The 23,675-nt window shown below is 58.3% G+C and overlaps 1 protein-coding gene across 1 annotated transcript in view; it reads right to left on the bottom strand.

Moving 5' to 3' along the window:
- Positions 1 to 324: 324 nt before the first annotated feature.
- WNT3 (Wnt family member 3) overlaps positions 325 to 23,675 on the bottom strand; it is a 46,278-nt gene continuing 22,927 nt past the window's right edge. The window contains 5 exon segments of the mRNA XM_055320801.1: positions 325 to 400; positions 4,175 to 4,662; positions 5,343 to 5,402; positions 5,404 to 5,609; positions 8,902 to 9,143. Coding sequence (XP_055176776.1) covers positions 4,183 to 4,662; positions 5,343 to 5,402; positions 5,404 to 5,609; positions 8,902 to 9,143 — 988 coding nt within the window. The 3' untranslated portion in view covers positions 325 to 400; positions 4,175 to 4,182.

Raw genomic sequence — 23,675 nt, 5'->3', positions numbered from 1 at the left:
TGTCCCTGGCGGCGGCCCGGGCCCGGCGTCCGGCCCGCCTGAGGTCTTCGCCGCCAGCCACGCGGCTGCGGGGGCCCGGCCTGTTGTGTCGGAGGAGAATTTTTTTTTTCCATTTTTATTTCTTTAACATGTGCAAAGATAAGCCTGGGGTCTGTTCCTATCAGACCCTAGAGAACTAAAAAGAAAGCCCCTTCCTTGAGAACCACACACCATCCAGAGCAGGGTGAGAAACGAGGGAGAGGGCGGGGAGGCCTCCCGCGGCCGGGCGGGTCCAGGCGCTGACCGCGGGCGTCGGTCGGCCACAGTCCGTGCGGGCCGTGCGGGCCGTCGTGCTGCGGGGCGGCCGAGCCGGCTCCGGCGCATCTGCCCAGCCGCTCGCTTCACCCGTTCCCAGTGCCCCCTGCAAAGCCAAGGGCAAGAATGAGAGCCGGGGCTGCTTTCTCGGGGACGCCCCCCGCTGGGACGCCGAGACCCAGGCCAGGCCGCGTCCCTGGGGTGACGGAGCGCGCTGGCTGCCCCGTACCCCCTCCTCCGCTCGGGGTCTGCCGCTGGGGAAGGGCTCTGATCCCAGGGAACAGGAGGGCTCTAGCAGCCAGGACTCGGATCCCAAGCCCCCCGGCAGCAGGAGTGGGGGGCGGCGGCCGGCAGGCGACCCTGAGGACCCCGCCGGCCAGGGCCCGCTCCCAACTCCAGTGGACCCTGTGCCGGGCGTTTCTGTCACACCAGTGGCTTGATAGTGAGTCCACACCGGAGCCCAGCTATGTAATTAATTGTGCCCCACTCCTGCCTTCTATCTCAAATAAAGAAAAACCTTAAAAAAATAATTAAAAAAAATAAACACAGCCTTCATAAACAATAAAATCTTTTTTAAAAAGTATTTTTAAAAAGGGCGCCTGGATGCCTCAGTCGGTTAAGCATCTGCCTTCAGCTCAGGTCATGGACCCAGGATCCTGGGATTGGGCCCCACATTGCAGGGGCAGGGGGGAGGGGGGGGTCCCTGCTCAGCGGGGAGTCTGTTTCTCCCTCTGCCCATCCCCGGTGCTTCTGTTCTCTCTCTCTCATGCTCACTCTCTCTGTCTCTCTCAAAGAAATAAAATCTTTTTTTTAAGTAATTAATGATGAATAATTCCTTCTCAGGCAGCACCAATGTGTACCTCTCACTGTTTTGTGTATTCACATCTCACAAAGGATTCGAGGCCCAAAGCGCTTTCATGGGCTTTCCCAATCATCCTTCCACTCCTTGGGGGCTGGCCAGGCCAGTGGAAGACCATTTTACAGGGGCAGAAACTGAGGCTCAGCAAGATTAAAGGGACATGGCCAAGGTTTTGCAGCAAGTTAGTGACAGATCCAGCACGTGAGGCCAGCCAGGCTCCGAGTCCTGTCGAGAGAGAGCCCTTTCCAGTTCACTGTGCTCATAACATCTCAGTAACAAGGAATGAACCTGGTACTTGCAAAGTATGACATCAGTCATTAGCTTGGGACACTGGACAGGAGCTACAGGCAATGGAAGAGATGTTGTCCCCACCAGGGAAGGACCGAGAATCTCTGGCCTTCCCATGGAACAAAGCCATTATGACTGGGGCTCCCCACCGAGTGTGTGAAGGGCACTCGTTCCTATCAGCTTGTCTCGAAAGTTCCCATCTTGCCTGCAGTGTCAGTGTGGCTGGAAGGAGGAGAGAGGTAACCAGTCTCAGCCAATCTTGGGCTGGCCTCAACACCAGGCAGCGTGCCTGGAGAAAGTCGCTCTTGGAGGTCAGCCCTGCTAGGCCTGGGAATCTCCGCTGCCTCCTTGGACCACGTGCCAGGCCCAGCACGTGGTCTTCTGGCGCACACAACGCCCCCAGTTCATGAATGAGGGAACCAAGGTGCAGAGAGGCTCCACAGCTTGCCCCGACTCACTCAACAAGTTATAAATTTGTTAAAAGGGCACCACATTGGAAGAGAATCCTCCAGCTATCCCAGAGCAGGAGCTCCAGTGACCAGAAAGGAGGGGCCTCCGGGGAGCCCCCCGCTCCCCGGTCTGTCTGGATATGGCATTTTGAAACCATGTCTGTGTGGCACTTTCTATACGACTGGAGAAAATACCATTCTACTTCAGAAATGGGAGAAGAGATGGTCGAAGATGTGTTAATTCGTCTTGGAATCAGTTCTAATTACAGGGGTGACGGGGAGAGGACTTTTCTGGACACTGAGGGTCAAACCAGCACCTCCTTCCCTGCTTGGCAGATGGCTTATCTTGGCTACCGACCTGGAGAGGGAAGGTGCTGTTACAAGCTGCTGGGGTCTGACCCAGTGACCCTAGAGCCACCTAGAGCCACCAATAGGGCCTGGGCTACTGCTGCTGTAGCCTCTGCAGGACCCACATGTGAAGCTTTCTGGAGGCAGAGACCCGAGCTCTGTGTCCTCACTCTAGTAACGGGTAAGCCAGACAAATGTCCAGTGCACAGCTCCCTCTAGAGCGACCAGAGCTATGTCCTACTTGGGGACACCATGTTGCCTCTGGCCACAGTGGGCATGCTAACAACGAGCCGGTGAGCTCTTTCATACTCGCTGACCTTTCAGTTGTTGTGAGGAGCAGGAAATAAAACTTGCCCAAGTTTTATTGGGAAAGTGAGATGGTGTCATCATCCCACTGAACAATGACACCCTCGTGTCACATCTCTCTGATGGCATTTATCACTCTATTAGTTTTAGATTCAGAGAGGCATTCACCTCTGGTAACTCACTTGAGCCTCATAAAACTTCTGTTAGGCTCTCACCATCCCTGTACGGATGAGGAAACTGGACTTGGGGCTTCCACGGCTGGTATGTGGTGGAGCTGTGTCCTCTCTCCAGCGGCCACACTGTGCCCATTCAGACACCAAGAAAGTGGTACCTTCTGCTGCCTCTCTGGACCCCGTCCCTGCCAGGTCATAACTTGAGCTACACCGAGGGGCCTCCCAGATGAACTCACTCAGAGCTCTCCCCACAATGTGGGTTCCTCCGCACCTCAGAGAGTCCCGGCCCCTCTCCCAGCCCCACACAGTGTAGTCAGGTGCCACCAGCCCTGAGATGGCCCCTGTGGAACTGCATCACCCAGTGGGGTGCTCTCCCCTGCACTGTCCCGGGGCAGCAGTGGGGGATGATCCAGGCAGGTAGGTTCTCTGCAATGAACCAAGCACCATCCCCACAGCCCCTCTGGGGAGGATGATAGATAAGGAGGCAGATCTATAAAAACCCTCTCATCAGGGTCACCTGGCTGGCAAGTGGTGGCAGCTTGGACCAGGGCTCATGCTCTATAGACTAGGCTCCTTCTCAGGGTAGAGAAAAGGGAGAGAGGGCATAGCAGTCTCAGACCTTCCACCTCCAAGACTCTAGGACCACCCTATGTCAGTCCTCCCCTATGCTGGGGACGTAGGGATCCAAGGGCCAGGCCCCATGTCTCCCACGCAGGCCACCTCTGGGAAGCTTGGGAACATAATCCACCTGCCTTTGATCCCTTGATTACTCACCGACAGCACTCTGAACTTGAATCCCTCCTCCTCCCCATCCCCTTCCATAAACTCGGTAAGAGTGGCCCCTGCTCCACCCAAGCTTCAGATCTGACAGGATATGGGCTTATACACAGCTTCCCCCACCCACCTCCTCGAGGTCAGGAGGATTTATGCTTGTGCAAAAAGTGGCATGAAAGTTCAAGGTGGGTGCAAAAGGGGTCTGCCCCTGGGGTAAAAAGAAGATCTCTGGCCAACTATTTCAACAATTTTAACCCCCTCGGGTTACAGTAAGAATACTGAGGCCCATGGAAGTGAAAGAACGGGAAATTAGGGACTTCGTGGAACAGGGCAAAGTCGGGACCAGAAGTCAGGTGTCCCTACTCTGCCTCCACAGATGCTCAGTAGTGACAGCCAGTGGCCATGCAAAAATTTGGCCTGGCTCACCGTGTACTAACTTGTACACGTGAATCAATTGCTTCTACACACACTTAGCTGGGATCTGTGCTTTGTGTAAGCCACCAAAAGCGGTGCAGGGACCATCCCCGCTGGAGCTGGGGAAATCCTGGCTTCCTATCTTGGCCGGGGAAACTTGTGTGTCTTGGACAGCTCAGAAACAGAAGTGGGGTGGTCAAGAAGAGGTGGGCAAACCCAGTTCCCTGTCCTGAGGCCCCCCAGACCCCCACCCCAACGCGCCACCCTACCTGGCTCCCTACTTGCAGGTGTGCACGTCGTAGATGCGGATGCACTCCTGGCAGCTCACATAGCAGCACCAGTGGAAGATGCAGTGGCATTTCTCCTTCCGCTTCTCCGTCCTCGTGTTGTGACCACGGCCACAGCACAGCAGGTCGCAGCCATCGATGCCGTGAGAGGTGACATTGCAAGTCCGGTCCCTGGTGCCAAAGGAGCCCGTCTCGGGATTGGGCTCGCAGAAGTTGGGGGAGTTCTCATAGTAGACCAGGTCCCTCTCGGTGGGCGGCTTGAACAGCGCGTACTTGGCGCGGAGGGTCTCCACCCAGCCACGGGATTCACGGTGCTTCTCCACCACCATCTCCGAGGCACTGTCGTACTTGTCCTTGAGGAAGTCGCCGATAGCGCGGAAGTCGGGTTGGGCCCACCAGCAGGTCTTGACCTCGCAGCTGCCTGACAGCCCGTGGCACTTGCATTTAAGGTGCATGTGGTCCAGGATGGTCTGGGGAAGAGGAGTAGCGGGTGGCCCCTGGCTCGACCCCCCTGGGAGCACAACCTAGGCCCTCCCTCTCTGCCCCTGCCCACCCGATTCCTGGAGCCTTCTCTATTCCTAGCGGGTGTCAGAAGAGAATGGATTGGGGGCGAAGGTACGGACCTAAAGGATGATGGCCATGGTTTCCTGCACCCTCACAGCCCCAAGCATTGGCAGAAATCGCAGCCATTTCTCAAAGCTATAGGTATTAGGGACTGTGATCCTAGTTTAACAGATGGAGAAACTGAGGCTGGGAGCTTAAGTGACTCGCCCTACGTCAAACAAGCAGAGGAAGTGGTGGAGGCTGAGTTCAAAGCCAGGCCCAGCGGTGTCCAGAGCCCTGCCCAGGCAGCCCTGCCCAGGCAGCCCAAGAGCACCGATCAGCCAGCGGGTACCTGCGCCAGAGCTGACGCATCCCTGGGCAGGTGCAGACGGGAACAGCCCAGGGAGAAAGGGGAACGGAAGGGGTGATTGTGGGGTGTGGGTGGGGGCCAAGCACAGGCCAGGGGAAAGAGGAGAGCAGGGAGCCCGGGCAGCACGAGGGCCACCAGAAGGGCAGGGCGGGGGCGAGGCCAGCCGGGAGGGCCAGGGCCAGGGTCCGAAGGGTAGGTGGAGGGGGGTGGTGTCCGGCCAGGGCGGTCGCGGCTCACCGTGCGGCCCGCCTCGTTGTTGTGCTTGTTCATGGCCGAGCGGGCGTCCGGCCTGTTCTCAGCGCGCATCCGCGAACTCCCGGGACACGAGCACCCCGAAGTCGGCGTCCTCGCTGCAGCCGCCCCACTTCCAGCCCTCGCCGGGCGGCCCCTTGTGATGCGAGTCGCAGCCGCAGATGGTGGAGGTGCCCTCGGCGCAGGAGCGCGTGACGGCGAAGGCCACGCCGGCAGAGGCGATGGCGTGCACGAAGGCCGACTCGCGGGTGGCTGCGGGGAGGGCATTGCTCAGGCCGGGTCGTGGGGCGCAGCCGCCCTGCCTCGACCTCCCCAGCCGCGAGGAAAGAGGGAGGAACCGAGGTGCCCTTCTGACCCCCTTGGGCTGGCCCAGCCTCTGAGGTATCCCCGCTTTACAGATGAGCAAACTGAGGCCCCGGGCAGCCAACGGATTAACCCAGGGCCTCCACGCCTGGTCCAGCACAGAGCTGACCCTGGTAAAAGCAGCCACAGAAAGTACAGCTCCGGCAGGTTGCTGAAGGGATGGGGCCTCCTGCCCTCCATCTGCCCAAACGCCAGAGTCCGCAGCACCGCGTAAGCCCTCCCACCCCCGAGAGCCCGAGGCCTGCGGGGGGTGAGGCCACCCGCCCCCCACCTAGAGGCGCTTGGGCAGACCCTTCCTTTCCTGAGAGCCGCAGTTACTCTTTGTAACAGGGGTACAACTTCCCTCTGCCGCGGAAGCTCCCGAGCCTCCCCCTGCCACCACCGGGAGGACAGAACACAGGACAGGATCCCGGGGCTTCAGGGCTGTCCCCCGACCTCAGGATACTGATGGCCACCTTGGAGCGCTCAGTATGCGCCAGAGTCTGCCCTCCATGGGCTTTATCCCATTTAGTCCTCCCCCAAGGCAGCAGCAGGTCTTAATATAGGCCCATTTTACAGATGCAGACATTGAGGGTCAGAGGGCCACGGCCTGGGAGACCTGCCGTCCAACCCTCTCCCTCCCGGCGGGCGAGGGACCCGGAGCAGGAGGTGACCGGCCCCGGGCCGCGCCGGCCTAGAGAGGTCGCGGCCCGGCTGGGCACACAGGGGAGAGCGCCCGGTAGCGGCGGGGCCACCTCGGAGGCGCACGAGCCCGCGGAGCCGGGCGGACTGAGGCCGCGGTGGGGGCGGGGGCAAGGCCCGAGGCCCCGCCCCCCCGCCCCCCCCCCCGCCCCGCCGCGGTCCTCGCCCCCGGTGCAGCTCCCGCCCTCCGCGGAGCGCCCGGGGCGAGCGGGGGGCGGCGGCGCCGGGAGCCCGCGCCTCGCTTCCGGCCGGGCCCGCGGCCTCTCGCGGCGGCGGCGGCGCCCGGACCCCGGGCCGCGCTCGGTTCCCAGCCCCGGGGCCGCGGGGCCGCGGGGCCGCGGGGGCGGCGGGGGCGGGGCGGGGATTAGCCTGGGAGCGGCGCTGACAGCCCCGCTGTGCCGGTCCCCGTCCGGCGGGGCCCGCTGGGCCGCTCAATCCGCCTTTGTTCGCGCGGTGTCACACCGCATTACCCGCATAATGCGGCCGCCGGGCCCGGGCCGCCGGGCCGGCCGCCACCGCGTAGCAACGGGCGGCTCCCGCGGCCGGGCCGCGCCCCCGGCCCCGGCGCCGGCCCGCGAAATCCCCATTGAAGCGGCGCCCCCCGCCCCCGCGCCGCGCCGCGCCGAATGGCCAGAGGGCGTGTGAATGGCGCGGCGGCCGCAGCGGGCGCGGGGCCGGGCCGCGCGGTGGGGGGCGGCGCTCGGGCCCCTTTCAAGCCGCCTAAGCCCTCGGGGCCGCCCGCGCCGCCCCGCCCGCGCCCCGCCGCCCCGGCCCGCCCGCGCCCCGCCGTCGCGGCCCGTCGCCTTCCGGCCGCCGACCCCCGCCCCGCGGCTGCCGCCGAGCCCCCTGCGGGCCGCGGCCCCGCCTCCGCCCCGCCTCCGCCTCGGGCCGGCCGGGCGCGGGGAGCGGGTCCCGCCCCCCCCCCCGGCTCTCCACGCGGGGCCTGGGCGCACCCGCGGGCCGGCGTGGCGCCTTCTTCCCGGGCCTTCCTCCGCTTCGTCCAGGTCTGGAGTTTCCGACCTATCCCCCCCTCCCCCCCCACGAGTGCCCTCTTGCAAGCTAGAGAGGAAGGCAGGTACGAGACCTACAGTGGTGACTGAAAGCGTTTAGCACAGACGGATGGGCCGTACGCTCAGAGGCCCGACTCTCATCGCCAGATGTCCCAAGAGGGTGGCAGCAACCAGAAGGCGAGTCTTGCTTTTCGGGGAGCGCGTCTAGACGCCAGGCTGTTTGATTAAGGGCTACCTGGCCCGAGGTGGGGCCCCGGAAGGCGGTGAGACTGACACACCAGGCAAGATCAGGTTTGAAATGCAAACCGCCGCCACTCGGCCCCAATTAGAGGCCAAACCTTTTATGTAAACAAGGAATAATTAGCTTTGGTAATAGAAGCGTAAACAGAATCATCATCCATTGATTCGCTAATTGCTCCTCTGTCCCTTGACAATGGCCGGTAGGTCCGACGGACCCAGCACAGCTGAGGCCCAGGTGAAGGGCTCCCCTCTCCACCGCCGCCCCCCCCCCCGCGTGCTAAAATGTAGAGGGTCAGTGCCCCTCATCCTCCACCCCACCCCCAAATCCACCTGGCTCTCAGATCCCTGTTCCTTCTGGCTATAAATATAGTTCTTGTAAAAGAAGGGGGGGCCAGGCTCACGAGTTCGGGTGGCAAAGCCTTGGTGGTGGTCCGGAGGGTTCAAGTTGCTGCAGAAAAGGAGCGGTGGCTCCAGGGAGCCAGCTGGGGTCATTAAATTCCGGGGCACTGCCATTCCTCAGAGTTGCCCATCTTTGGCCCAGAACTCACCACCCCAAAGTCCCCTTCGCCCTCATCCCTCTCCCCTAGTCTTGCTTGAAGTCAAGTTGTGTGAATGACAATCATCTCAGGCACCAGGTGATTCGCCTCCCAGGTGGCAGGAGGGTGAGGAAGGTACCCCGAGGCCAGCACGTCCTCTAGCCCTCCACTGCATATCCAGAGTGCAGGGGCAGGGGGGCCAGCAGAATCTTCTCACAGAAATGCTTGGGGGCAATGCAGTGCCACAAGCACCAGGCAGTTTCCTCAGCCCCAGAATTTTCTATATGGGAGGGACCCAGAGGTGGTGATGCTCCCCACCTCACCCAAAAGCTGGATTTGCATGGTGCTCAACACAGTGTTGGGAAGATGTCGCAAATGTCCACATCAAAGCCTCCCCACCTCACTGTGAGGGGGTGAGGACAGAGGCCACGGCACCCTGTCCTGCCCTAGGATCTCAGGACGCAGAGCATCCCAAGGCTGCTTGCCCTCCAGCAGTACCTGGGAAGGTGTGGCTGCCATGGTGACAGTCTGAGTCAGTCCAGAGAGGGCCAACCCACTTTAGAGGCACCTGCAGGTCCTGACCAGCTTCATGGCCATCCCCTGGGGACCCCTGGGCCCAAAGCTGAGGCACCCTGACGTGGAAGAGTCACCATGACCTGCTGCCCTCCCCTATCCAGTCCCTCCCCCACCTGCTACCCGGCCCAGAAACAGTACCTTTGTCCAGGACAGGACCGAAGATGGCCAGGCTGTCATCTATGGTGGTGCAGTTCCAGCGGCGGCCCCGGAACTGGTGCTGGCACTCCTGGATGCCCAACTTCACTCCCTCGGCCACGCTGGGCATGATTTCAATGTAATTCCGGCAGAAGCGCAGCTGCTTGGGGACCAGGCCTGGGATGGAGCCGCAGAGCAGGGGCTGTGAGCCCAAGGATGTGTACTGCTGGCCCAGGGCCAGGGACCTGCAGGCAGACAGAGGGCGGTGGCACTGCCAGCACAAAGCACATGGCCCATCACTGGCCCTTGTTCTTCCCAGGGAGCCCTGGGGGGTAGGTGGAGCCACGGAGGGCCCGCAGGCCAGCCCCAACCCAGAGCCTTGAGTGACCTGGCCCCTGAATGTGCTGCCCTGACCGCACGAGTACACTGGCCCCTTGAAGGGCAGGGCTCAGGTCCAGGCAAAGTCACCCCCTAATGTGGGCATATCGGACGTGAGCGTGGGGACCCTCAGAAACCTCTCTCGGGGGCACTCAGCGGGCAACGCAATACCGCATGATAAGAATCCTGGATTGAAAAGAATAAAAATAAATTAAAAAAAATAAAGAATCCTGGATTGGAGAGATGGAAATGGGAGGCCCAGGTTAAGTCCTGGCATTGAAGCGGTTGGGCTGGACAATCTGCTAGGGAGTCTAAGTTTCTGGGGCCACATGGAGGCTCTGGTGACCCATGGGAGATAACCCAAACCTAAAGCAAGGAAGGTGCCAGGAGCTGGCTTGACCCCAGTCCCATCTCAGATGAAGCAGAGAAGCCGAGAAGCCTCAGTTCCTCAGCAAGGACCTTGTACATGCGTGTGTGCCTGCATGCAGGTTTGCATGCACGCATGGACACCCGCACGCTGCCCGTGGCAGTGCCCCTGAGCCTCCTCCCCAGGATGCTGCCTGCCCAGCTCAAAGCCCCTCGGTGTCTCCCCAGGGAATTGGTGGCTTCTACTAGGTCCTCTGTGCTTTGTCCACAGGGGGCCTCCATAACCATCTTGACAGCTTCCTAGAAGTTTCTAGAGTGCCATCTTTCCCCTCACCGGAGACTGGAGCTTGGCTTTTTTTCTTTCTTTCTTTCTTTCTTTCTTTCTTTCTTTCTTTCTTTCTTTCTTTCTTTTTTTTTTTTTAAGATTTCATTTATTTATTCATGAGAGGCACAGAGAGGTAGAGGCAGAGACACAGGCGGAGGGAGAAGCGGCCCGATGTGGGACTTGATCTCGGGACTCCAGGATCACACCCTGGGTGGAAGGCAGGCGCTAAACCGCTGATTGGCTTTGTTTCAAAACAAGTTTAGCTCAGTGTCCAGAGGAGGAGGATCTCAGATCATGCTCTCCCAGCCAACACTTACAACCCCAGTCAAGTCACCTTGCCCTTCTAACCCTCATTTCTCAATGCATAGCCTGTCAACCTCAGCTTTTATAAAGAGCCTACAGAAGGAAAGGTCTTGTGGGGAGGCAGCAGAGGAGGAACAAGAGTTTAAAATACTAGAGAGCCAACGTGCGGCTCTTCCACTCTCTCCCCCAGCACAGGAACAGCAGGAATGACATTTTGTGTGAGAAACTGAGAAAATGATCCGTGGGTCTCAGTGGACTTGAAGGCCAGTTCGATCAACCCTGTGATCAGGAGCAGTGTGAGCAAGAAGAAGGCTTGCACTGGGGTCCATCTCCCCCCCCTTTACATCCAGCACTGACCCAAGGCTCTAATCTGACAGTGACCTCGGTCGAGTCCCCCACCCAAAGCGATGACAGAAGCCTTGGGAAGAGGGACCTCAGATCAGGAAACATAGGCACACAGGGCTGAATTAAACATTTGCCATTTATCAGCTCTTATTATGCTCCGGGTGCTTTACATGTAGGATTTCCCATCACTTCTCCAAGGCGGAGAATATTACTACCCGCCCCCCCCCCCCAAGACGAGGAAGCCCAAATTTGGGGAGTAAGACAGCTTGCTCAAGGCTTTTTGATGCCAGGTCTGGGGCAGAGCACAGCACACTCACCGGGCTGAGCCTTTTTCTTGGGTTTGCTTCATTGAATCCTGTGACAACTGTATGACACAGAAGGGGGCGTTACAGCGGCCCTGTTTTTGGGTGGCATAGTTTTGCATCCTGAGTAACCAGCCCAGTGCACAGAACTGCTAAGAGTTTGCTCGTTGGACCCCAGGCCATCGGACTCCAGAGCCAAGGAGTGTGTCGCTTGCATTCTGGGCAATGCCTGCTTGGGGCCTGAGCTGGGGCGGTGGCAGTGGCTGCAGGCCTGGCCCATCTGTGTCTTGAGCCTCACCACGGATCCCTTACCTGAGTGGGAGAGAGCAGGTCCACCCAGAGCCCACTGATGGGCGCATGGCACACAGCCCCTGATGGGGCCCTGCAGCCTGTTCTCTCCTGCCCCCACCCTGTTTACAGTTATAAACAGGGTATCCTGATAAGAATGATATTCAAACGTCTATCACTGATTACATGCTGGGCCACTTCTAAGCACTCCTGTCCCTTACCCTATGTAATCCTCGAAGCAAGTCCTTGTCATCACATTATTATCCCATTTCCTAGATGAGGAAACTGAGACCAGGAAGCTAAGTATCCTACCCCAGTCTGCAGGACTGCAACGCGTCAGCGTTGAGCCTCCCTCCCCGTTCAGGCTGCCTCCCCACGTGCTCTTAACCGGCTGCCCCAGCAGCTCTGCAATCCCTGGAGCAGGAACCGAGCCCAGGGTTCAGGGTGGATGGTCAGCACAGCGCCATCCTGAGAGGGCGGCTGGGGAGCAGGGCTCCCCTGGGAAGAAGCGCAGGCCTTTCCCACTCCCTCCTCTGGCATTTAGGAGCCTATGAGGAGGACAGTCAGAGAGGGGGGCCGAGACCCGATAGGGGACTCTGCTACCTGCACGGCCCCTCCTTGGTTTGGTCCTGAATGTGGTGGTGGCTCCTGGCCCCCTCCCCGTGCCCTGGCCTGGCTCCTGCCTGGCCCAGAGCAGCAGGGGAAGACCTGGTACCCACTTCCCAGCCTCAGTGTTCCTCCCCTTTGGCCAGGCCAGTCTCCCCAGTGTCCCCACCACAGGCATCTCTGTCCTTGCATGTGTCGGGAGGTGTGGACCTCCCCTGTGGTGGCCACGCTTGCCGTCAGCGTGGCCTCCTGCCCCCTCTACACACTCTAATGTGGGCCGGTCTGTCCCCCAATCACTTCTGGCACCAGGGGTCCTATCCCATGTCACCCCCCATTATTGATCTGCCCACCAGCCAAGGCCCCTAGTGCCCCAAGGCTCCAGCCTCCCTTCACCCAGAGTTGAAAGTGGCGCCCCAGGGGCCCTCCAGGACCCTTCCTCTACCCCTTCCCCTCCATCACTTTCCTTCCTCCTCCTTCCTAGCTCTCCCCTCGCCCCTCGGTGGGCCTGGGCCCCCTCAAGCGAAGCTGAGCCCTGGGCCAGAATCAGAGCCTATGGGAGGAGCCCTGAGAGAGCGTGGAGCCCACAGGGAGAGGCGGCTCGCCCCCGGCTGCACAGCCCAAACCCCGGAGTCAGGTGGGGCTGCTGGCCACCGTGGAGAGGGAGGCCGAGGGGTGGGGACTCCCCCACTGCCTCTTCGTTTCCACTCGGTGAGGCTACTTCTGTCCCAGCCCTCCAAAGGGGTGCCCACTCCCTGGTCTCATCAGCCCCCTGCAGGTGGGCCTCCCCAGCCCAGCAGAAGCCCCCAGCCCCGGGCACTGGCTGGCTGCCAAGGCCAGAGTTGCTCCCCAAACCTCCCCCAGCAGGGAGATGCCTCGTTCCTTGCCCCTCCTCTGAAGGACACTGAGCCCCTGAGTCTGTAGTCTCCTCCGACCCAAGCAGATTCCCTCTCGCCCCCTGCGGCCACGTGCAAGGCCAGCCGTCAGAGTGACAGCCGTTCCTCTCGCACACCCGGCCTGGCACCTCACGGATGCTTCCTCACAACAGCTCCAGGAGGTGGGCCCTGCCGCCCCCATTTTACAGAGGGGGAGACTGAGGCATAGAGCAACCAGGCACACAGGGAAGTAGCCGAGCCGCAATTCAGCCCTGGGTTTGTCTGACTCCGAGTATGACGCCGCTCACCCTCTGAAGACAGCTCCGGGCCTCAGAGTTGGTGAGTTCCTTCCTCTCCTGCCGTCCCCAGGCTTCCCCGTGATGCCCAGGCCAGCCACCGTGTGCCCCACGGCCAGGCTGCCCGGTGCAAACCCGGCTCTGCTCTTTCCTAACTACTGATCTCTAACAGTGCACGCAACCTGTCCCTGCCTCAGTTCCCTCCCCTGTAAAATAGATGTAATAAGAGGAAGAAATGATATCAAGAGCTGGGCACATGGGAAGCCTTTCATAAGCTTCAGTCATTGTGGTTACCATGTGTTGAAGGGTTGTCCCCAGCACTTTGTCCTCTGCCCTGTCAGCAACCTTCTGCCTCCTGCCCTGTCATTCCTGACTTGATAGAACACCTGAGAATTTCCAGAGCCCCTTCCCATCCATCACTGGGAAGGACGCCTTGGAGCAGAGCAAAGTCGGCCCCTTCCCGAGCAGCTTAGTCCTAACTGGGGTGGCTGGAAGGACATCTGTGACCTGGCTGAGTGTTAAAGGTAACCCAAAAGGAGACATTTCCAGAATGTTCCATTTGAGGGTTTCAGCTCAGACCTGGACATTCTGCTGGTCATGAACAAGGTCCTCTGGGAATGGGGGCGTCGGGCTGGCAATGGGGCTAACGAGGCCTCTGCCATGGGATTGATTTCAGTAGGAGAGCTGCTCTCCCCCAAACATGGCCTGGCACCCCTGGCCTTGCACTCCTCCCCACACGGGACTCAGGTCTGAAACCCCACCACCACAGATGCATCAGTTTAGCTCACAGCTCCTTGTCTCCATTATGAAGTCCACGTTCCCCTGGCCAGGGTGGGCTGGGGGACGTCACACAGTGAGCCTCATTCGCCTTAATTCTTCCCTCCAGAATGCAAGTGGCTCTGGGGGCTCTGCCCAGACGCCGCCATCTCCCCATCCCCGCTGTCCCCACGGCCGCGCCAGCTGAGCCCCCTCCGCCTGGAGCACCTGTCTGCTCACCACCAGCTCCTGACAAACAGCTTACCCATCCTTCAGGACATGACTCGTGGGTCCCCTCCTTTCTAAAGACTTTCATGGGCCCCCAGACAGTCCTGCCTCTGTGTCTTTCCTGTACCCTATTCAAACCTTCTTATCGCAAAGTGTGGGGCTCTTGTGTTTCCAGTTCGGTCTGGCTGTGGGAGTCTGAGCTCCCCAAGGAGAGAGGTTGTGTCTCTTCCGTTTCTCCAACACCTCGCCCCATACCATGTACACTTGTGCACACACATGCACATACACACACACGGGCACACTTGGTGTACGGAAAGGCATGCAATAGGTTCTCGCTAATTCTCAAGGGAAGGAATGAAGGAACCACTCCTTCCCCAAAAGGCCAGTCTGATGGCCCCTGTCTTGCAGCTCCTTAGCCTCACTCCCCAGGAATCCAGGCATCCGGAGGTTTCGCCTCCACACAGGACAAGACTCCTCGGTTCCGCAGAGGAAGTCCCTATGGTTAGGACCTCAGACCACAGCCAGGCTCCCAGGGGAGGTGGGGACCCGCCTGGCACCGGCAGCTGGTGAGGGGGAGGGCGGAGGACACTGCCAGGCCTTCCCAGCCGGGCACGGGCTATTTATACCCAGCTCCTGGCCTGACCCTGCCCTAGGCCCTGCCACCCTCCCCTGAGGACAGCTCATCCTCCGCCCCAACCACCCACTGCCCAGCTGGGCTGAGGATAGACACAGGCAGCCGGGCAGATGGGCAGCAGGTGCCAGCGAGCAACAGGCTGCTCGTGGAGCCCGTGACGCTGACCTCTCCAAGCAGGCCAGACTTCAATAAGTACACTGCCCTGTGGGACTCCCGCTGCTCCCCGGTTCCCCCCCCCCCTTTGCCCCCCGACACCACCTCTGTCTCCAGAGGGCTGAACGTGGGCCTATGCGGTGAGCCAGGGAAGAGAGAAAACTTCTGGCCACAGACCGCGGTCCGCCTGGACGCCAGCCTGACTTACACAGCTATCGCACGGTGAGACACAAGTGTCCTGTGCCGGGTATCCTGTCCGGTGACGCTGGCACTGTCGACACACAGGTCCTGCCATTGCCCAGCAGCAGCCCGCCTGGCTTCGGGCTGCCAGGCCTGCATGCTGCGCCGTCCCTACCCTGCCTTCCTTAACGATCTCTCAGGGTTGGAGCCCTGCACCCCAACCAGTGCCTCTCTTGTACCCAGACTTGTTTCTGTTCTTTACCTTGGGCCTCCCTACTCCCCAGCGTAATAGGATTTTAGAGATGGAGGGGCCTCGGGAGGCCTCTAGTTCAGGGTGTTTTGTATTTGTTAGCTATTTTTTTCCAGATGGAATCATACACAACCTCCCCCCAGTCCTCTATACATAAAACAGATAAAAAGAGGGGACCGTTCCTCTTTTAAAGCTAAATGTACGGGGCGATTTGGGTGACTCAAGTCGGTTGAGCATCTGCCTTGGGCTCAGGTCATGATCGGGGTCCTGGAATCGAGCCCCGCATCGGGCTGCCTGCTCAGTGGGGAGCCTGCTTCTCTTCCTCCCTCTGCCTGCTGCTCCCCCCCTGCTTGTGCTCTCTCTTTCTCTGTCAAATAAATAAATAAAATCTCTTTTAAAAATGTAAAATTTAAAAATAAAGCTAAACGTACAATTACCAGTTGATGGAGAAATTCCACTCCTAGCCATGGGCCCAAGAGAATCGAAAGCAGGAACGCAAATGGACACGTGCACGTCAGTTTGACGGCAGCGCTCTTCACAGTAGCCAACAGGTGGGCACCCCAAGCGTCCATCAGAGGGACAGACAACGAAATGTGGCATATCCCTACAGCGGAATATTACTCAGCCACAGAAAGGAATGAAGTTCCTTACTCCGAAGCACCTGCTCCGACACAGATGAACCTTGACAACATCATGCTGAGTGAAAAAAAACAGTCCATAAAAGGACAAATATTGTATGATTCCACCTACGCGAGGCACCTAGAATAGGCCAATTCCTATGACAGGAATAGACGCTACCAGAGGCTGGGCACTGGGAGGGAAGTTACTGCTTCGTGAGTACAGCTTCTGCCCCCACTGACGGCCCCCCTCCTCGGGATGAACCCTGACGATCACACGTCTAATCTGAGCCCTTCCTCCTCTAGTTGGGAAGAGCGACCGAGGCCCAGAGAAGGTCCCAAGTCACACCGTCACATACGGGCAGGCCCGGGAGAGACGGGCAGGGACACAGCCCAGGGAGAGTCTCCCCTTCCCCTTCTTCCAGTCTCGGGTGAGCTCCATGGCCAAACCTCCCCCAGTTGTGCCTTTCTTGGAGTCAGGAAGGTCCTCACCTTCCCCCAGAGCAAGCTTCTAGCTCTACCTGCCATGGGTGCTAAGAGGGGTAAAGGAGACAGAATGGGGAAGGAGTCGGAAACCACTTCCTCTGTGGTCTTCTGTCTCTCTCCTCCAGAGTGACCACCATGTTTCTGGAAGCCTCACTATAAGCCAGTGCTTGGTGCTCCACCTGCTGGCTCCTGGGCAGTACTGGGCAGTACCGGGCAGGTGCCCTCCCTGTTCCCCGGCCCAGTGGGGCCCCACCCTGGCCTGGGACAAGACGAAAACTTCCAGAAGTAGAAGGCAAGGCTTGGAAATGGACAGGAAATAAAGAGCCAGGTGTTGATTTGGAAACACAAGGCTATTACCTTTCCATTGAAGTCAAGAGGTCCTTTGGGGCTGGCTGATGGCATGAAGGGAACCTGACAAGTTCAGCGGCACATCCTGAGTGGGGCAGGCCAGGGACAGGGCCCGGTGGGCCCTGATGCACCTAATTCCTGGGACACCAGGAGCTATGACCCAGAATGGCAAGTCAATCACTGCCCCTGACATGGGAGGCCCGGGTTAGGACACTCACCCCCCGTCCCTCGGCAGGGAACTTGTGATAAAGGCAGACAGACCTAACTCATGATTCCCAAGCTGCAGCTCTTCTTGCCCTGCCACTGATCCTCTCTGGAGCAGGTGTGGGCCCCATGGATGAGGAGCCCTAAATCAACCCCGCACCCATCTCAGTGCAGGCCAAGGCTAGGGAGTCTCTTCTGAGTCCAAAGGGGCTCCTGTTCCCGTGATCTATGGGGCAAGCCTAGAGACACCTCAACGGATGCCTTTCATCAAAGAAGTGGGGAGATAGCTCTGAACCTATAAGAACTTCTGAACCCAGGAAGGCCCAACCCTCCTGCTGGGCTTCCCATCTTGATTTAGTCCCAGCCAGCCAGCCCAGGGCAGGAGGGCAACAAATGTGTGGAGTGGATGCAGGTGCCCACCCTTGGGAGAGGAGGTTAAAGCCTTCCTTTGGTAAACAAATTCATTCCCCACCTGTTCACTCAACACACATTTGAGTGATGATTTGGAATCGGGCAGAGCGCCAGGTTCTGGGGACATGGAGCGGCATTAAGCCACACCCACAGAGCACCCAGACCAGGAGTCATCTGCCAATTACGGAGCCACAGCATTTCTCCAGCACCTACCAAGTCTGGGTGCCATGGGTGCCATGAACAAGTGACAGAGGCTCCCAAGGCTCTTGTGACCTATAACCCTTGTAACCACCATGCCAGAGGGTGCACTGTCAGAGCCGAGACATGCAGGAGGCAGAGGCGAGAGGGTCCCAGCCAGTGGTGATGATGAAGGCATGGCGGGGGCTCCCTCGGGAGGCACTGGGGTGGCAAGGAAGCCCCAGGTACGAGGTGGGAGTGGGAACCACAGCTGCTCCACTCCAGCTGGAGACCAGAAACTCTACAAAGGAGCAAGAAGGGGAAAGGAGCCCTGAGTGCCAAGCTTTATGCAGGCAACCTGGGCAGCCATTGGAGGCTCCCAAACTGGCCTTTGGAATATTAATCTATTAGACAAAATCTATCTGTGAAATGGACCCCAGGGGGCATTATGCTAAGGAGAGTCCCAGGCTTGGCTGCATGTTACAACCCCTGGGGGACATGTTTTCACTGGTTTGGGGTGACCCATATGCATGAGCGGGGCCAGAGGCAGGAGGGGCATTAGGAGCAGAGAAGAGGAAGTATGTGGGAAATAGGAAGGACAAAAGCATGACCAAGGTTTTAAGCCAGGATGACCAGGAGGATGGATAGGATGTCAAAAGGAAGGGAACTTAAAAGGTGAAGCAGGTTTGGGAAGAAAGACAAAGATAATTTGTGGGGCCAATGAGACCCCCCCACCCCAGACACCCATGTCCAGGCCATGCTGGAAAAAGACAGAGCCTGGAAATTCAGATTTGGGAATCTGTGCTGGAGCTAATAGCTGAATGATGCTTGAGGCCTTGTCCCTCCCCACGGCACACGGTAAAGGGTGAGACACCAGGGACCCTCACAGTGTAGGTGCCCAGGGAGGAACCCCTTTGGTGCCTCGAGAAATGCAGGGCACTCCTGGGAGGAAGGGCACCAACATGGGGTCCGGGACCTCATGTCAGATGGCCCTCACATATTAGGCCGAGACATGGGGAAGGCTCTCCCAAAACCCTGCAGGAGGCAGGTTGGTTGGGCCTCAGCCAACATTAGCACCAAGCGCCCACGTCTGGCTTCTGTTTCCCGGTATTTCTGATGAGGTCCCCAAGGAGGCGCGGCCAACATACTTGGACAGAGTGAGTCACCACACCCTTCCTTTGCTCTGGTCTTTCCCTCTTCAACTTTTGTCCCCACCCTCCTCCCTGGGTGAGAGCCCTGAATGCACACTCACCCATCAACTCACAGCCTCGTCCTCCTGTAGGACCCCTCTCTGTGCACATGGGTGGCATCTCCCAGCCTGACCCTCCTGCTCCTGCCTGGAAGCCACAAAGGGAGCCATTCCCTCTCACCCTGGGACACAGGTCCTGGGCCTTTCCCTCAGGTTGGCTCGGCTGAAATCTGGGCCTTTGGACTTTGGTCTCAGCCTTTTCTGGACCTATAACCCTGTAGCGTGTGCCCCAGGTCACCATGAGTGTGGCAGGGACAGGAGGATGGGAGGCTGGGGGTGAATGCGAGAGAAAAGGGGTATTCCAGGCCAACTGTCCACACCACCATGGATGGTAAACCCACACATCCCCCAAGCATGAAGCCAAAGTAAAAAACCATTTCCTCCCATTGGGCAGCACTGACGACTCACCATGGGAGCCCGAGAAGGGTCTTCCTGCCTTCCTCTCTCTCCCTAAACTCTCCAACGCAACAAGCTGGGCGCTATGGCCAAGTGGTCACTTCTACCTTCGGTGAGCGACCTTGACAACCTTCCTCTGCCTGCTGCCTTCTAGAGGTCTCCTTGCAGGGCCAAGTGGCGCCCTCTGAGGAGGTGTGCTAAGACTGCCGGAGGGCCCAGAGGGGCCACAGCTCTGGATAACCCTGGGAGGAGGTGATGAGGTGGGTGGTGGACACTCAAAACCAGGGGTTCGATCAAAGACTGAGTCCCCATCAGAGGGAGGGGGCAGAGGTGCGGGCCCTGAGCTCCATCCACCATCCCGTCCAGAGCCCTGTGGGATGTTTCTTTGGGGAGGAGAGGGAGGGAGGGGAAGGCGGGCCAGCCTCAGCTGGAATGTTACGGCTTCTGTTCTCCAAAGCAGCTCCCAGAGCGGCTGGCCTGCGGCTCCCGGCTGATCTGATAAGATGTGACAAGGCGGCCTGAAAAATGTTGAAACCTGTAAAATGTTTAAACCTGTTTTTTGTTGTGTTGTGAGGATGAGGGTTTTATTTATTTATTTTTTCTCAATTTCATAGGAAAGTGGGGATGATCAGAGTAGAGAAGGGGAGGAGGGGGAGAGGGGGAGAGGATTGTCCCCTTCAGCCAGATTGGGAGGCAGGGCTCAGGGCAGGATGGTCAGACTGGGGGAGGAGGAAAAAGAGGGTGAGAAGTGGGAAGATGAAGCAGGGGGGAAGGGCCTGGCAGCAGCTGGGGGGCGGGGGTGAGAAGGTGAGAGTGGAGGGAGGAAGTTGGTGCGGTGCTGGCCTGTCCTCCCTCAGCACCCCGAGAGGACACAGTGAGCTCCTTTGGGCAGGTATCGCCCTAGGAAGACTCACTGTGGGACACAGAAGTGCCTGAGCCCACGTGGGTGTCCAGGGAGAAGTGAAAGGGGTCCAGGCCCAGGGCCTGGGCCCTCAGACTCCCTGAGGGTCTCCCGAGAGGCACCAAGATGATGGCAGACAATTGCTCCCAGGTGACCACAGAGGCGGAAACTGCTCCCTGGTCCACTTGCTTTGCCAAATGGTTCAGGTCTCACGGCTGAGCCCAAAGACCTCTTACCTGTTCGATGGAGCCCTGCTCTTTTGCGGTTGGAAGCCAAAGCCCAGCCTCTCCTCTCAGACCCACAAAGGGTTGTCATGCTCTTTACAGATGAGGCGACAGAGGCCCAAAGACACTAAATGACGAGCCTAGGGTCACAGCGCTCCTGCCCACCAGTTTTGGGCGACCCTCTGAAAGTTCCCTCAGTGGGTCCCATCTTTCCTGCCCAAGAGATGCAAAGGGTTCTAGAAACCAAGCGGCGGGGGGGGGGGGGGGGGGGGACAGCCTGGGTGACTCAGCGGTTTAGCACTGCCTTCAGCCCAGGGTGTGATCCTGGGGTCCCGGGATCTAGTCCCACATCGGGCTCCCGCATGGAGCCTGCTTCTCCCTCTGCCTGTGTCTCTGCCTCTCTCTCTGTGTGTGACTATCATAAATAAATAAAAATTAAAAAAAAAAAAAGACAGAGACCATGGTGGGACCAGGTGTCTCTAGGGTGCTCACTGTACAAGGTCGGAGCTTAGGAAAGACCTGCTGAATAAAAGTGTCTACCTGAGGAGATTCTCCTGCTGGTCTCTTGCTAGTTGGAGGAGGCAGGGAGGGGTAGAAGATGCCCGAGGAAGGCTGTGGAAGCAGTCTGTAAACAGCGCCACGGGCTCATTATTCTCGCACGGTACCAGGCCATAGAATGTCGAAGTTGGGTGGGGTCTTGGGCTAATTCCTTCATCCACTCCCTCAGAGAAGCAGTGCGACCTGCTCAGGGTTCCTCCACGGTTGGAGGCGGGGCAGGGGTCAGCCCAGGCCTCGCGACCCAGCCGGACCTCTCTTTCCCCTGAAGCCTGGGGTCCGAGGGCTGGGGCTTCATTCATTACACGTCCATCCCGTGCCTGGTGTGTATGTGAGACGGAGCCTCCACCCGCCTCGGAGGCTCCCACCCTGGTGCAGGACAGACGTCCCCGCGGGTGGACCGCAGTGATGGCAGAGTGTGTGGGTGCAAACCACAGGGGTGGGAACGCTGAGACACAGGGGGCCCAAAGCCAGGAATTCGTCCTCAAAGGAGTCACCTTTGAGCCGGGCCTTGCAAACCAGGTCAGCTTAGACACCTGTGACCCCCAGATCTTGGCCATTCGTTTCTTCTGCCTTCCCTCCCACCAACCAGAATTCTGAGCTCATTTCAGCCTGGGAACCCATCTCCCCTTCCCCGGTCCCTCTAGCTCCCAAGTCACATAAAGCGGAGGTCAGTCTCCCATTGTCCAGATGGGGAAATGAGGGCTCTACAGGGTTAGGCGGCTTGTTCTGAGAAGCCAAGTCTGCAGGTCCCCAGGCCAGGATTTTTCTGTAGTAGTTCACACACTACTTTACCCTTCAGGCCAGTTCCGGTGAAGACAAGACAGTGCCTGCCTGGCCCTCTTGTTCACTTTGGACTCCTATTCATCCACCAAGGTTTGATTTTTAAAACCTCCCCTTCGTGGTCCAGTTTGAACTGGTCCCTCTGGATATTTCCCAGCTCTTACACATGCCTGAGAGGAACCTTAAACACATCCCACCGAGTTTTCCGTTGACTCTCTAAAATCCAGTTTTTTGAGAGGACGACTTACTTCACTCATTTGTATGTGAAGGGAAGAGTGTCTGGTTGACCCCAGGCCCAGCATTCCTCCTGCTCCTCCTGCCACAGTGAGGGCCACACCTGACTGGCCCAGACTTTCCTCACCTCCTCAGGTCCCGCAGACCACCATCAGGACAAGCTGGGGGCATGGGGTGGCACTACTGGTTCTCCGGGCCCTATCACACAGCTGCTGGCTTTACCATCCAGAAACCCTTTGAATCTTAGGAAGAAGCCTAGGAGGGACCATGGAAAGGAGAACCACTTTCCTGGGAATTCATCCTCACAGCAGCCCTCCGGGCTCCTCTGCAGCCATGGGGTGGGTATATATCTTCACTCAACAAACATATATGTTGGGCCCAGCCCTGTGCTGGGTGCTGGGAGCACAGAGAAGTGGGTGGGGGCACCGCTTGTCTTGCAAGAACTCCCAGTTGAGCCTGGGAGCTGCCCCCAGTTACCCCACATTCCTCTCCTGCTGGGGCCCAGATGCCCACCCACCCTGCCTCACACCCAGTGAGATCACACTGGGGAAGGTTCAAGGATGTCACCTACCTCAATCATCCCACCTAGACTCCCCATGCCACTTTTCAGAGGACAGGGGACAAGCATTTATTAGGGGGGTGGTTTTGAAAAATACAGACACCTGGGATTCAAAGCCAGCCCTGCTGAATCAGACTTTCTGGGGAGGAGTCCAGAAAACTGGATCATAAAACCTCCCCCAGAGTGTGACAGTAGCATGGTATGAAATGATGCAATGTGAAATACCTGGCATCCTGTAGGAAGTTCTCTGGTTAAAGATGTTTAACCTGAATCTCCCCAGGCTTTGAGAAATAACTGTCAGCTGTCAGGAAACCCGAAGGATAGAGGAACAAACCAAATGACACAATAGGGAAGTAACCAGACAAATTGAGAATGTGGGGTGGTGCACAGGGCTACTGGACTTAACTTCCCAAAAGTTCCTGTCATTTTTAAAAAGTATATGTGTGTGGGACGCCTGCATGGCTCAGCAGTTGAGCGTCTGCCTTTGGCTCAGGGCCTGATCCTGGATTCCCCGGATCGAGTCCCACACCGGGCCCCTTGCATGGTGCCTGCTTCTCCTCCCTCTGCCTATGTCTCTGCCTCTCTTTTTGTGTCTCTCATGAATAAATAAACAAAATCTTAAAAAAAAATTTTGAGGGGGGTGAGGGATGCTTTAGTTTTTTTTTTTTTTTGAGGGATGCTTTAGTTTAAAATAAACTTAAGATGCATAGCAATCAAATGATTGGAACCCATTTTGAAAATCCTAGCCATGAAGGCATTTTGAGGATAACTGGGAAAACCTGAATCTTTAGGAATCATTATCAATCTTGCTAAGTGTAACAATGGTATATGGTCATAGGGTCATCCTTATATTTTGGAAATACGAGGGTGAAAAAGAGTCATGATGACTATACTTAGTTTGAAATGGTTCAGCAAAAACAAGCCAAACTGGGAGTGGAGGTAGTTTGGGGGTGTGGGGTAGGGCAACCAGCCAAACGAGGAAGGATGCATATGTCTGCTCCTTGTACTACTATTTTGCCTGTTTTTCAGATTAACAATTTTCAGAATACAACTTCAAGGAGCAATAACAATAAAAACTCTCATCAACTCAGGACTTCTGGCCGCAACCATGCAGGGCTCCAACCCGAAACTCTGGACGGGGTGGGTGGGGGCGGGGGGCTGAGCACTGCGTGGCAGGTGCACAGGGGCAGGGGCTGTGGGGCCGGGGGCTCTCGGGGTGCTGCTTGCTCCCTGGCTTTCAAGGTGGGTACTCCCCCCATGGCCCCGAGGATGCGCAGGTGAAACAGCCCGGCGCGGCACCTGGACTTTCCCTCTCTGTCTAGGGAGGCTCCACTCAAGTTCAAAGCCGTGG

This window comes from Nyctereutes procyonoides, unplaced genomic scaffold, assembly GCF_905146905.1.
Source record: "Nyctereutes procyonoides isolate TBG_1078 unplaced genomic scaffold, NYPRO_anot_genome, whole genome shotgun sequence".
Lineage (NCBI taxonomy): Eukaryota > Metazoa > Chordata > Mammalia > Carnivora > Canidae > Nyctereutes > Nyctereutes procyonoides.
This window is presented reverse-complemented; position numbering and strand designations above follow the sequence as displayed.